The sequence below is a fragment of the Rhipicephalus sanguineus genome, chromosome 2, assembly GCF_013339695.2.
Source record: "Rhipicephalus sanguineus isolate Rsan-2018 chromosome 2, BIME_Rsan_1.4, whole genome shotgun sequence".
Lineage (NCBI taxonomy): Eukaryota > Metazoa > Arthropoda > Arachnida > Ixodida > Ixodidae > Rhipicephalus > Rhipicephalus sanguineus.
In genome coordinates this window covers 41,924,937-41,940,325 of record NC_051177.1, presented here as the reverse complement: position 1 = coordinate 41,940,325, position 15,389 = coordinate 41,924,937, and the positions used below count along the sequence as shown (strand labels likewise).

Below are 15,389 nucleotides of genomic sequence, written 5' to 3'. Positions count from 1 at the left end.
ACCAACGGCAGGGCCCGGGCGGCCGGACACGCGGTGGAGAGGGAGAAAGCGGTGAAAATGTACCGGTTCGAGGCTACGCTCCTCCTCTCCGTGAAAACGGTCTATACGTTCGCTTCATTACTGATCACTAAGGCATGCTAATTTGCATGCTGAGCTCTCGGATGTGCGCTCTGTTGCTTCTTACTCGTTGTGTTAACTCGGAACACACGTGAAATTTTGTTTTAGATGCGTAGCGGCTCTTTGACTAGCCTGTGTAACGCTGTCCCTCCATCCGCACAAACGCGAGGCAACGCGCTTCCCTCGGCGCAGTTGTTGGAGCGGTGCCAAGTAGGTCACGCAGCAGCTGGGCGTTGACGTCACGCACCCCTCGCACGCTTCCCTCGCAGGTGCGAGCGTACGTCACTCTCCCCCTCACCCGCCGGAGCGCCGCAGCTGCCGGCTCCGACGCCCGCTCGCCACCCGTGTCCGCATTTCAAACAAACGTTTACACCAGTAAACACTACACCGAGTTTAGCTTCAAACGAATATTCCAGCGCTCACCGCAGCACCCGCGTTAGCGCCGCTCAACCCGTGACGCCACCCGTGCGCAACGCTGCTTCGCACCCCATCAGCGTTCCCTTCGGGGAGGTGGTCCAATTTTTTTTGGCGTCTGACGCGCCGTACATGCCATGCGCTGAAGGCATCGTACGTTTGAGAGGCTGTGTCGTTCAAACGAAAGGACAATAAACTTTTGTTGTTGTTATCGGACTACGTGATGTATGTATTGTGTGGTGTGCGCTCGCTGCGTGCTTGTGTTGTGTGCGCACTGGAATCACAAACTTTACGTGCACGATCGCGTATGCAATACAGTGCTGTCCTCTTTTCGATGTGAAGTTACGTCAACTATAGGTTGGCGTTGCGCCGAATAGCTACTGCGCTCACTCCATATACACGAGCAAAGAACCGCTAATCGGGCAATATATCTGGAAATCGGACTACGAGAAAGTAAAAGGAATGCCTAACGCCGAGCAGAACGCGTAAGTCACTGCTAGGTGAGTTCGAATACGATGAGGCAGGGGCTGAATGTTTTTGATTACGGCACCTACCGGTACTTTCTGTACTGTTGCACAAAAACGCTCCACGAAGAATTTCAGCACGCAGCGCTCGGGCCTGCCACGCACGAACAGCCTGGTAAACGTCTCCTTGCAACATTTTACTGCGTGCGAACCGGACAATACGCGCTAAGTTTACGCCGGGACTACAGATCGAGCAGAAGCGAACCACCGCGGAGAGCACGCCGCGGGGCGTCTGCTGTTTTTTTTTGCCCCATACCGGTTTGTTTGCCCCATAAATCTGACGTCACTTCCGTCACACTTTTCGCAATGCATTGGGATACGATAGGGCCTCTCCTTAGTGTTTCCTTCCTCCATGTATCACACCTTACATGTAGCACTAGTGTCGATGTCGAAGCGTGATCAATCTTCCGTTGAGCTTTTGTACACTGTTTGCCCTCGAAATAAAATTACTTCCACGCGACGGACGCCATTAAAATGTGGCCAAGAAGACCCATGCATACTGAGCAATCGAATGAATGGCACATCTCGACTTTAAAATTTGATGTCAGTGCTCCTTTAAGGACTCGTTTTTCTCTGTTAGACACAACCTTAACGAGAATGAACAGACAATCAAGCCAAGTAAAGTCTATAGGAGACGTAATTCGTAGTGTAATTGCGTTATAAATGTGAGAAAATTAAAGTGTGCGAAAAGACAACTTGCCGCCGGCAGGAACCGCACCTGCAACCTCCGACTAATGCGTCCGATGCTCTACCAATTGAGCTAAGGCGGTGGTCATCAACAACGGAAAGGACATCAACATATATCATGACAGAAAGAGCCAGCTGATTGGTGAGAATACGCGGTGAATCGCACAGTTAGAGCGAAGAAACGAATGTATTGCTGTAACCATTCTTTAGCGATAGAGTGTAATAATAGTATGCACTAGTACGCCGCTGGATCAACATCTTACATTAAAAAATAAACGTAATGTAATGGGATTTTACGTGCCAAAACCACGATATGATTGAGGCACGCCGTGTAGCGGAGGACTCCGAAGTGATCCTGACCACCTGGGGTTTAACGTGCAGCCAAACCTAAGTACAACCTAAGTATGTCCTTGTTCCTGCAGGACATACTTAGGTATGTCCTGCAGGTATGTCCCAAATGGCTGTTTTGCTAAGTACACGGGTGTACGTGCATTTTGCACCCATCTAAGTGCGGCCGACATGGGCAGGATTCGAACCAGCATGCTCTATAGCTTAGCAGCGACACACCTGCCACGACGCTTTGCTTTTACGGATCGACGCTAGCATACTGTGTGGTTTTTGAATGCGGCCAGAATGCGGCCCTCGCTATACAACAAGCCGGATCGGCAGCTGGGGTATATGATTCAACAACGCCAACTGTCAGGTGGGCATAAAAGGCGATGCGTTGCGCCGTTGGTCGCAGTAGAACACGCGTGGTAAATGTGAAAATCCCACGGCGTAGTCAGAGGAGGAAGTGAGTGAGCGATATCGCTTTCCCCGAGGTCTACGTCTCGGTGCAGGCGCGTGACGATGCATCGGAGTTTCCGTCGCTGATTTATTGCTCCTTATTATTCACAGCGAAGCTCCTAAAAGTAGATGAACTTGGGTGTACGCAACACTTTAGTTCACTGCGCGTGGACTGCAGCAGTGAGCTATACAAAAGAAAAAAAAAAAAAGAGTACGCAGCGCCTTGCGGGAAAAGTCATTCTGTATGCATGATATCACCATGCCCGGAGCGATCCAGCGGTAATAATAAAAAAGAACTCGTCGCACGTACGGTTACGTTCACGGCTAACCAAGCTCGTTAATCGAGGTAAAAACGCCAGGCCTGCGCGGAAAGCGCAGCACAGTCACAGCGAAAGCTGGAAGAGCGGCATTTCTAGAGCCCGTTATAAACTCTCCTGTGGCTACTAATACAGGTACATTAGCAACGTACCCACTACGCCACAAAGCGTAATTTTTGGGAAGTTGGGAAGCACCCAGCACGACATTATTCGTTGTTCTGCGGAGAAGCGAGGTACCATATGTAAGCGATTATGTGCAGTTTGTTGATGCGGCGGTTGATGACGATGAATAATCATGGTTGCGCCCTTTGTAATGGGTTGGAAGCTTTAAACGACGCACTAGTTACGTAATGCATATTGTGTGACGCCCGGTCGTTATTTAACTGTCCCACCACGCTTTATAACACACTTTAACCGGAGAAACGTAGAGCGAGAGAGAGAGAGAATTGACTTTATTGAGACCCTGAGGAAATGGACCATGGGAGCCTTATGGGCTTCCTTGGCAACCAACAGAAGTGCACTTGCGAGGAACCCACTACGCTTTAAATCATTGTAATTTTTGAGAAGTAGGGCAGTAGGCACTGTGCCATTTTTCGTCATTCTACAGACAGCCGTGGTACCTGCTAGACGCATGTAAGGCATTATGCGCACTTTGTTGATGCTGTGCGTGATGACGATGAAGAATTATGGCAGAGCTCTTTGTAATGGGTTGGAAGCATTCAACAACCTACTCGTTGCGCAATTCGCATTGTGTGACGCCTAGTTACGGAAATCGCGTTGTGCGACGCTTGGTGCTTATTCTACTCTTTTACCACGCTATATTGCATATGCTAATGTGGTTCCTTCCCCACATGAAGCCTGTATAGGACCTTTTTGCAAAGCAGTTTCAAGCACCGGCATGACTCAGAGGTTGAATACTGGGCTCCCACGCAGAGGGCCCAGGTTCGAACCTCGTTCCATCCTGGAATTTTTTTCTTATTTAGTTCTTTTTCTTATTTCGAGCGATACTGGTTACGGACACCGGCGGCGGCGGCGGACAACTACGGCACCAAAAACGGCCGGTGAAATGATCTCATAACAGCTTTCGCTGTAAAACACTAAACGGGGGAGCCCAGTACGAGCCAATCCGAGATTTCCCATCCCTCTCTTGTTGCGAGTGTGGCACATTCACGTGAAATGGAAAGGACAGCCGGCTGGCTTCTCTTCACGGAACGCTGCGCATACAGCCAGGCATGCTTTCTTTTTACTTTTCTTTTGTTTCAAGTACGCCCAATTTTTCTTCCTTTGTATAACAGCATCAAACATGCCCTTTGAATACACTTTGAATGCGGTAGGAATGAATGAATGAATCAATCAATCAATCAATCAATCAATCAATCAATCAATCAATCAATCAATCAATCAATCAATCAATCAATCAATCAGTCAGTCAGTCAGTCAGTCAGTCAGTCAGTCAGTCAGTCAGTCAGTCAGTCAGTCAATCAATCAATCAATCAATCAATCAATCAATCAATCAATAAACACACTCGAGTTCTTTGAATGAAAACTCTCTGATCTATTTGAACGTTTTTTTTAATATTTAGGTTGAACGTGTGAGTATTGTTATTCTTATCACTCGCAAGAAAGAAAGAAACATTTCAGCGCAGTTGTGCTGAATGGCAGTGTCGAAGCTTACCCCCCCCCCTCCTACGCACACTCCTTTTTGCTAAGCGAGTATATAAAAACAAAAGTGCAGCGCACGCGATGAATATATACGAAAATGATACATGGTAGCAATAGCCAGGCCTGTACCACAGTTATTAAAAGAACAAAAAAAGAAGGCTAAAGTTGATGCTATTGCACACGCTAAAGCGCATAAAAACACCACATTTCGAGAGAAAGCTACGGATCAGCAATTGTCTACTAAAGGGAACAGCAGGCGCACTTTCTTGAATAGGAGGTCCAAAGGTAAAAAGGTAGGCAGTAGAATAAGAAGGAGTTAGTGAAAGGGAAGAAATAACGAAAGAAGACATACTACCCGCATATCACAACATGCACGAAGTATGAGTGTTGCATAGGGGAGTTCTGCGGGCGCATGGCCGAAGGAGTAACTAGGAAAGAGTGCAGCGCGACACGATTTAAGTAAAAAAAAAGGGGGGGGGGAGGAGGCATTGCACAACACATGATCGCCGCTACGTCAGGGCGCGCGTCCAGTGCAGGCAAAGCTATGGCAGCGCAGCCGAACAAACAATGTCGGCCAATAAGCTGTCTCAATGGTCACGTGTTGAGCCGATAGTGTGAGAAAAAGCGATGGGAATGACTTCAGCGAGGGTATAGCGAGGGTTTCGCTTGCCAAGGCTGGCTGCTTGACGAAATGCCCTCTCCTAGTTTATCCATCGTGAGTAGATATCACTAAATCAAGTGTACGCCCATCCGCATAGGCGTGGGCACAAGGGGACAGGGCGGGGGGCGCCAAGTCAGCCCCATAACTTCACTCATTCGAACCTCTTCTGTCATTGTTTAGTGCGCAGGGTCACGCAGGTCCGTATCCACTTTAACATATGTAACGGCGGCCGAGCACCCTAGATGTTGCATTGCAGGACCTGTTTACTTCCCGCCTTTTGCACCCGGAAAGCCGGGGACTAAAGGCAGGCCGTTCTGAGAGGCTCGTCATCGCTTCATTTTCATTTCTGCATCCATTGCGTACGTAGCCTGTTTTCTTTCTCACTCGGCCAGTATGGTGAAGAGGGGCGGGGGGGGGGGGGGGCGATGGGCTGCTCTGAAACCGCCGCCCCCTAATGAAGAACCATCCACCCCGTTAATAGGCTATTCTACAGATCGGTATCGGTGCTGCCGTACTGGGCTGTTAACCTTGCAGTTTTTTATCTTTAACAACTAAAGGAACAGTGCTATAGTAGACGTATACGCATAAAGACACTTGGGTTGATGCATTCGACGTTTCCTGCCCTTATTAATTCACGTTACAACACGCAAGACTAAAAAAACCATTCGTTTAACAGCCCAAGGTGGTGTCGCCCGTATCTCTTAGGTAAAATCCGATGGATGGATGGATGGATGGATGCTATGAGCGTCCCCTTTATAACGGGGCGGTGACATGTCTGCCACCAGGCACGGAAAAAAAAAAGACAGAAAAAACTTCCTTGTTTCAAGTTGGCTTAATACCTTATCCACATTGATTAAATCTATGTTACTATACCAAAAAAATATAAATTCACGGTCCATCTCTCTGCCTCTTAAGGCAGAATGACCTTATTTTTCCCCATTATTTATTTTTGTACTTTATCTCTACTTTTCTGCCACCAATACTCTAACCGTCTCTTACTTATTTCTATCGCGGACGTGTTCAGCTTTCCATTGTTGTCCCTAAAACCCAAGGCTTCATGTGGACTCGTGCCCACCCGTACACCTGGGTGAATATCGCCACATTCAATCAGTACATGTTCCATCGTTTCCTTAGTTCCCCCGCAGCATGTACATTGTTCTTCTTCGTTACTGAATCTCGCTTTATAACTACGCGGTCTAAGGCAGCCTGCGCACTAGGATATTGGCGGCGGTAGTGCGAAACATCGCGCTCGTCGCAGCGGCGAAACAGTATTGAACAGTTAGCGTTGAACGCCGCGCAATTACGGCGCTAGACGATTAAATGTACCTCGTGTTCTTTTCGCTTAATGAACAACACTCGTGAAAAAGCGTTAATAGCGTCCCATGGGTAAATAACGGCAGTCGTTTCCTCACGCCGCCGCAGCGGCAACCAATTACGAGCAATTCTGAAGCTCGCCGATTGCCCTCGAATGATAGCTTAATGCAGTGGAACGTGAGACCCGCCGCACTCTCGTCGTTAGTCAATAGAGCTACAGGAACCACTGTAAATAGTAGACATCGTGCTTTCGCGTGCTCGGTACACACACACACGTTCGCAATATATATATATATATATATATATATATATATATATATATATATATATATATATATATATATATATATATATATATATATATATATATATATATAGAGTGATGCAAACGCCAGAGATCGGTCGCCACGAGATATCCGCGTGTAAAGCAATTACGTAAGAAAGTATGCTGCAGAACAGAGCAGATATGAACGACGGCCGCGGACTAAAAAATTCGGCAGATCCCACGTACCGTGGGAGTCGAAGTTATGCGAAGCATGCGGCGGGTAGGTGACTGTGGCGTAACTTTTTTTTACTGAGCGACACGTCACAAAATGACGCTAAAGGTTTGCATAAGTTTTATACGCACACATATATATGTTGAAGAGCCGCGTATGTGTTATATAACCAGTTGTTTACGTTTGGGTAACGCTGCCAATGGCAACATAGGTATTGCCAACACCAGAAGCGGTAAGCTGATATGTAGTGCTTATACGTGTCCCGAGAACGCGCGCACGTTTCACGAGCCCGTGTGCATGTGTGCAAGAAGTTCTTGACAGTTCTTGAACAAGGGCATCATCACTGTGATCAGTGAGCACCAGCAGCTGGTCATGACTTGTTATAGGATCCGGTCGTGATCGTGGTGACGAGGGGTCCATGTGTAGTGAAGTATGTGGTATAGTAGAGCTGTTAGAATTCGTGGATGCCTCGGTCATTTCGTCGACAAATTGTCTCTCGACAGATCCGGCGACATGTCGGAACCTGAAGCCACCCTTCGCGTTGGTGAGGTATAGGCCGTCGAGGCTGGTAGGCCTGGATAGTGCTACTAGACCAACATCAGTGGATGGTGCTTGTCGTATTCCTAGACTACCTTGGCGTATGTGGCCTACGTAGCCTAGTCTACAAAGCGGCTGTCAATCAATCTGGCATCATTCTCGGTCAGCATGAGACCATCGCCCAGCCTCGTAAGAAATGAAGAGGACACTGCGTCGTTCTGGTGGACGAAGTGCACTTTACGGTGCCGTGATGTGGATATCATATGCAACTTTCGTTAATGTATTCCTCCGGGGTCGAGCAATGCTTCAATATAGCTTGCTGAATCATAGGAATACAAACGTAATGCTTATTAGACAGCTATAAAAACGGAGCCAACACTGGAACTACAGACGTTAATCTTATATGACGCCTGTATCGTAGGAGTATACACATCGTATCATGTAGTGTATATTGCTTTCTTGTAAAATTACATAACCAGCACCACGACCACAATTGACGTTGCACCGATATTACGCCTGCGTAGGCTGTTTTTCCAAACCAGTTTATAGACTTAGCGTGGCTCAGTTGTAGAATACCTGATTGCCACGCAGAATGCTTGGGTTCGATTCCTGCTGGGATCCTAATTTTCATTCTTACCATTCGTTCAGTGAACGCTGCCGATGTTGGTTTTCCTTAACGCTCTATCATTTAGGTTACCAATGTCTGTTCTCGCCGTTCCTGGGTAGATATAAAGTGTCAATCACCTGCGGCACATACCCGTACACTGCGGCCCGTGGTAAACGGGTATGTGCCACACGTGTGTAGTGGAAAGGGTTTGACGACGTATGCGACAGGATTTTAAGGTTATTCATGTCGCGACCAGGCAGTCATATTCGTCAAATCCTCTTATTCTCCCATGCAATGTTTGGTCTACACCAAGTTGAGGAGGCGATCATGAGAGCACCCAGACGTAGGCGGCCAGATAGATAGATAGATAGATAGATAGATAGATAGATAGATAGATAGATAGATACGTAGATAGAAACGCTCAAAGTGCCAGAGGTTCGCTAAGAAATGCTTCGCATTTAAAAGGACGCGGAGGCAAACTACCGTATTTTTCGCAGTGCAGACCACATAATCTGCACATGGGGTGCAAGATATCGCAGCTAACACGCTTCAGGCTTTCAAAGAAAATCTACGCTTAAGCTAAGGTAATGAAACCTACTTAGTGGTTCTTGCTACGCTCCTGAGCGAATCGTAGTGCTTATTCTATAATTAGCTTCGGTAATTGTTAACTATAATAACTAAACTAATTTAATGTACTGCAAGAGCTTCGATAGAGATGTTGTAGAGTCTGTAATTAAATATCTAAATATATTTCTTTCCGCGATGATATGTCTGCTCCGGTTTAATTTTTTTTAATCTCGCATAAGCATTCGCGCCCTATAGTGGAGTCAGGCACAGATGTTTATGGGAATATTCACACAGCAGGCTCGACGAGGGACTAGGTTGGGACCTAGAGGGCCGCCAATCTAGCGGAACAGTCCGCCAGCCTGGTCTGTATAGGTAACTTTGTGAAGACTGGCTCCCGATTTCCACGCCGTTTCGTTTCAACAACCCTTATTTGGCCCTTGAACTTAGCACATGGCGACGGAAGCGCTAGAGTAGGGACCGTACTTCTTACTCATCGTCTCTCGTTTGTTAGTCCCGGTCTGCTTCGTTTCCACAAATTAAGAGGTATTCTTGACGCGTGAATCAGCGGGCGTGAAGTGAGACAACAAATACACAAAAGTGAAAAAGGCTTCATTTCAGCTTTTGTTTGTTTGTTTGTTTTGCTTTGCTTTTTCTCGGGAAAAATAGAATGTAGAACGCGCGAGTGCCGAGGACGCCGCAAGCGGGCGGATCTGGAAAGCGCACGGCAGCGAGGGCCATCGAACCGGTGCAAACCGGTTCCGACTGGCCTCCTGCAACAGGAAGGCAGGCAGGCAGAAAAAGCAGGCAAGCGCGCTCTCTCACCATGGCGGCGACCTGCTGGTTCGAGATGATGATGACGTTCGGTGGGTCTCCGACGGGCGTGGCGGCTCCACCAATGTTCGAGAATATCACCAGCCAGATGAGGATGAGCTTCGGGTCCAGGTCCATCACCTCGCAGAGCCTGCATGCGCATGCGCGGGATGCTTGTAATTTCGTTCCTCGCGCATCATGCTACCTTTTCCTTCTGAATGAATGAGGGCAATATTTTTTCCGAGGGGCTTGTCTATACGTTAGACACAGCCAGATGAATCGAACGGACAATTAGGCCAGGGACAGCATAGGTGATGTTAATTGTTGCTTTAACTGTAGGGTACCACAGTTAAAGACAGCAATTAAACCCTCTATGCTTTCCGCGGCCTAATTGTCTGTTAGGTTAATTTTAAATGCGAAGTATTTCTTAGCGAACCTCGGGCACTTTTGATCTATCTATCTATCTATCTATCTATCTATCTATCTATCTATCTATCTATCTATCTATCTATCTATCTATCTATCTATCTATCTATCTATCTATCTATCTATCTATCTATCTATCTATCTATCTATCTATCTATCTATCTATCTATCTATCTATCTATCTATCTATCTATCTATCTATCTATCTATCTATCTATCTATCTATCTATCTATCTATCTATCTATCTATCTATCTATCTATCTATCTATCTATCTATCTATCTATCTATCTATCTATCTATCTATCTATCTATCTATCTATCTATCTATCTATCTATCTATCTATCTATCTATCTATCTATCTATCTATCTATCTATCTATCTATCTATCTATCTATCTATCTATCTATCTATCTATCTATCTATCTATCTATCTATCTATCTATCTATCTATCTATCTAGCCGCCTACGTCTGGGCGCTCTCCTGGTCGCATCCCGGCATAACTTGTAATATACCAAAATTGGAATAGCAGGGGATCAGTGTGTGACGAACACGATTCACTGGTCATGATATAAATAACGCAAAATGCCCGTCGCGTACGTCGTGAAACCCTTTCTCTCAGTCACGTGTGGCACATACCCGTATACCAGAGTTCATGTTATGCGGGTATGTGCCACAGGTGATACAGAGTCTCAACCAACACAGTAACAGCGAACACACACTTTGACACTAAAGGAAAGTGGTAATAATAAAAACTGTTGGGGTTTGATGTTCCAAAACCACAAATTTCGACCATCGGGTATTCTTTAACGTGTACCGAGATCGCACAGTACACGGACATCTAGCATTTTGATTTCATCGAAATGCGACCGCCGTGGCCGGGATAGAACCCGCGACCTTCGGGTCAGCAGCTGAGTACCGTAACCGCTACACCACCGCGGCGGACGGAGGGAAAGTAAGGAAGCTGAAGACAGAACACCCATGGAAAACGCTCAACTACCATACACTCGTCCACGTGGTTCGCAACGTGGACCACGTTGATTACGCATAAACCGAGGTCAATGCTTCCTACAATAAATCTGCTGAGAGAACCAGGCCTCTCATCAATACCGGTGACTTCAACATTCATTTATCAAGACCCAACAACGCTTGATTGGTCCTTATACCACGTGAAAGGCGGCTTGGATGTGGACAGGGCCTCAAGAGACCTCGCTGCCACGTCCACGACAGGAGGCATCATAGATCGTTTCATCGTAAGAGGCATCCAGGATTTCCACCAGCTCAACTATACCTCGCACTTCACTACACTTAGACTCCTCATAACCGCGATCACGAAAGGATCCGATTAACAAGTCCGGTCCGGCTGCTGGTGCTCACTGATGACGGTGATGATGAGTTTGTTCAAGAACTGTCGAGAACCCCTTCTACACATACACACGGGTTCGTGAAACGTGCGCGCGTTCTCCGTCATAACGGACAAGTACAAGCATAACAACTGTAACTGTGACTGTAACGTACATGCAGTGCGCCTGCGCGTGCCACTCGGCTGTGTGTATATCTAGGGAAACTTTCCTGAATGAAGCTAAGTTGGGAGTAACGCCTGTCCGGTGCATCTCTGTTCTTTGTTTGTCCTGTTCGTAATAGCGGTACCCAGTATTGAAGAATATGAGCACTACATATCAGCTTCCCACGTCTGGTGTTGGTAACAGCCATGTTGCTGTTCGCGTCGTTACGCAACTGTAAACAAGTGGTTATATAATACATATGCGACTCTTCAACACATGAGTGTGCGCACACCACTTCCACATTTCTCCAGCGTCATTCCGTTACGTTTCCCGGAATGTGAAAAATTGCGCCGCAGTCACCATCCCTCGCATGCTTCGCATAACATCGATTCCCACGGCATGTGGGATCTGCCGAATTTTTATTTTTTCTTTCTGAAGCAGTGCTCCAACGCAAGCGAGGCAACTACATCAAGAGGCGTGCACAAAAGGGTGGGGGTGGGGGTGGGGATGCGCTCCTTCTAACAATTCGTCATTGCGCTGCGCTCTGATCGTAAGGGCCTCAGCGGGATAGGGCCGGAAAGAGGAGAGGAGGCGTTACACTGAAACTTGCGGGCTGTATTGCACGTATGTACATTGCGGGCTGTATACATCCGGACACAACTGAGTACGTGTTCAGGCATTTCTTTTTCTTTTTTTTTTTCTTCTCGCTCAAGGTACTGAAATCTGTACCGAGGTGTGCGAACTGCTCACATAAAAGATTAAAGCTACATCTGCTCCATGTGATGTAAGGCGAACGGGAAAAGTGACCATCGGGGCAGTCGTCGTCAACACAAACGGCACGACTGGCACAACACGAATGGCACCAAAAATCAGCAGCAGCATCATGTCGATTGTCCCTCTCGTGATCCGCTATACTCCCTCTGCGAATAATCGAAGGCGAAAACCATCCGGTGTTGTAAGCATCACCATCATCATGATCGAAGAAGATGATCATAGTGACGATGATTATCTGTATCATCGAATATGATAATAATGATCGCCATAGCCATCTTGATTGTTCCTCTGATCACCTGATTGTTCTGGGAGTACTCAAGGCGAAAAGCCCTCCAGTGTGGTCATCATTGAAAGAAGAAGAAGAACAAGATGACGATCACCACACTGACTTGGCTTTCGCCTTTGAGTCGTCTTAGGCGCATGCAAAAAATACTTTGAGAGCATTTTTTCTTATTTTTAAAAAATTTATTGCTGCTCTCACAGTGTTCTATGTGGCTAGAAAGGAAATGTCTCCTCAAAAAGGAGACTTCATTCGTGTAGCAGGAAAGCAGTGCACTCATTAAAACATTGCCTTAAGGCTTTAAATGGTACGCTGACAAGCCTCATCGTTCAGTCTAATCGTTTCTGATGTCGGCGGGCCTTCATACAGTTTAAAAGTACCGCATGCTACCTCTGCTGGGGCTTTGTACTCGTGCCTCTCTGTCCCTTCCCTTCCATCCTCGTTCTTTTTTTTTATCCCCGAAACCTCTCCCGCGCGCAGGTGGGTCAGCCATTCTGATTACCTCTTGTTTAACCTCGACGTGTTCTTCCGCTATGCACTGGAACAGGCCAACGTTGTGAATTGACACAAAAGAAAAACGCAACTGTAAAGTACCATTATTAGCGTTCCGACTTATCACATTGCGTCTCTGCATACAACAGTGTTCTCCGTCAGCGCGTTTCAGTACACAGAGCAAGAAAATACGAATGCACGCCAACTACACAATTTATCGCTGCCCTGGTTAACCTGCCTATCTTCTCCGTGCATCTCTCCTCTCTGCTTTTCCATTACCTCCTCCCCTTTCCAGTTAAATCGCCCTTTTGCTGCTGTTAAGCAGAGCCCCTGTTAATTTGTTTCGAGTCCCCTTTAATTAATTATTAGCGTCATTGTCGATTTAGGCCAGAGTGGTCTGCAGCCTCGGCACTCGCCTGCGCCGCAGATTTGCAAGGAACAGTTCCGCCTCTCTCGGGACCGGTTCGTTCTGTTTATGTGTTGCCGTTACGCACGTACTCACTCGGCCTGAACGGATCCCTAGAGAATATATATATAGAGCGTGCGAAGGAATATAGGGCACGAAAGTCTTACTGTTTATTCTTCGGGGCGCAAGACGCTCTTCTTAATATTGACTGGTACGTTACGAATGACAAAAAAAAGCGAATCCATTAAAATTTATACATAACAGTTGAATTCCGGAATAATAAAAAAATACGTAGCTGTAGTACATACGTCTACAAAATTACAATTTCCTCATAGTTTGTATAATTAATTTGTTTCGTTAACACAGAGTTTAAGATTGAAAATGAGATATCATGCGATGGGTTGTCGTGTTGACGTTGTGTCTCATACCTTCGTGCCAGTTCGTAGAGCTCGAAAAGCTTTTCGTGGTTGATCCTACAATTATGCAAATAGATCGCGCTTTCCGTCTTAATACAACGAAGAAAACAGAGGGCAAAACGTGCGCCTGTATTGCACATCATATTTTGCTGATGTTTAACCAGGCGGACCACCCTTCGCCGGAGTGACAAATAATTATTCTTGGTATTCAATCATCACTCGAAAAGATGATTATGACGATCCAAAAGAGAAACCTCTTTACCGCACTGCAGTACCGAAGGCGCACTGATAGAGATAGCCCATTCCCAGATTGTGACTTGCGCCACTACACTTTCCCGCATGCATTAGTTATATATCTCAGGCTTGTAGGTGATCATGCGGCACAACGGCGAACAACTGCATTCGTTGCAACGTGTGGACGGCGCAATCCTATCAGCATGCATTTCCAACTCGTCCGCGTCGAAATTAAGCCACGTGCCCAATATTGTAAGCCGACTATGACTCGCCGTTTAGAAATGTCGCCAGCACATAACACTATGGAGCGCGTGATTAGAATTTTGCGCAACTGTATTTGATCTGCACACATTTTGCTACCCCCCCTCCTTACTTTATGATTAATCGCAGTGAATGACCAACGCATGGCCTTTCATTTGGCAATATATATATATATATATATATATATATATATATATATATATATATATATATATATATATATATATATATATATATGCACAGAGAGGGAGAAAATATTTTATTAAAAAATTATAAACCAAGCATGTGCGAGAGAATCCTACACTCTTAATCAGGTCCTGGTTAAATTCTGGCTGTATCCAGGAAACCAGACGAAAAATCTCCGGTTTCCTGTATATCTAAAACCTTAAACAGGGCCTCTTCAAGAAAGAGTGTAGTTTGGGTTGACTAGGATGATCTCGGCAACAACACGGACCCGTTGAACCAAGGTCTGGCGGACCTCTCTCTCTCTCTCAGTTGTGACTGTATTAGTTGTGACTTGTCTCTTACCCTGGTTTTAAATGCGGTTACACGCACATTCTGCCTTGCCTCGCGTGACCTTACCGTGGGCGGTCAACTAATTCAACTTCGTTTTGTACGTTTTCGAGTGCACAAGTGGAGATAACAGCGTGTAGCCGAAAAGCGCGAAATCCTTATAGGCTCGACGCTTAGTGCTGACCTTGTTCCCGTGTTTTATGATGAAATAAGCGGCGAGGAGGAGATAGCGCCTGTAGGAAGGATATTGAAGGCGAGAAAGAAACCACTATCTCGTCTTTAAACTCGGAATGGTTTAGGGGTCCTGCAGGACTCTGGCGCCAGTTGCTCTCCGAACTGGACTCGGGAAGCCAGCTGGCAACCCTCGACCAGGCCCGGCGAGTCGCAGGAGCCAGTCGGGCCCTGGAATAGGTGCTCCATCCATATGCAACATGCACCACGCATGCGTAAGTAAAGGTCTTCTTCTTTGTTCGGTGCTTGTCTGTGTCCCTTCGTTTCCTTGTCTTCTGAACCGCTTGTTTTGCGCTGCAACATACTTAATTAACTTGTCGAGCATATCGATGTAAAGGAGCGCTTCAGTG

At 46.4% G+C, this 15,389-nt stretch overlaps 1 protein-coding gene across 2 annotated transcripts in view; it reads right to left on the bottom strand.

Annotated features, from left to right (window-relative positions):
- LOC119382821 (P protein) overlaps positions 1 to 15,389 on the bottom strand; it is a 332,942-nt gene that overhangs the window by 220,301 nt on the left and 97,252 nt on the right. For both annotated transcript variants that reach the window (XM_049412327.1, XM_049412328.1), the window contains exon 6: positions 9,513 to 9,651. In XM_049412327.1, the coding sequence (XP_049268284.1) occupies positions 9,513 to 9,651 (139 nt within the window). The remainder of the gene's footprint in view (positions 1 to 9,512; positions 9,652 to 15,389) is intronic.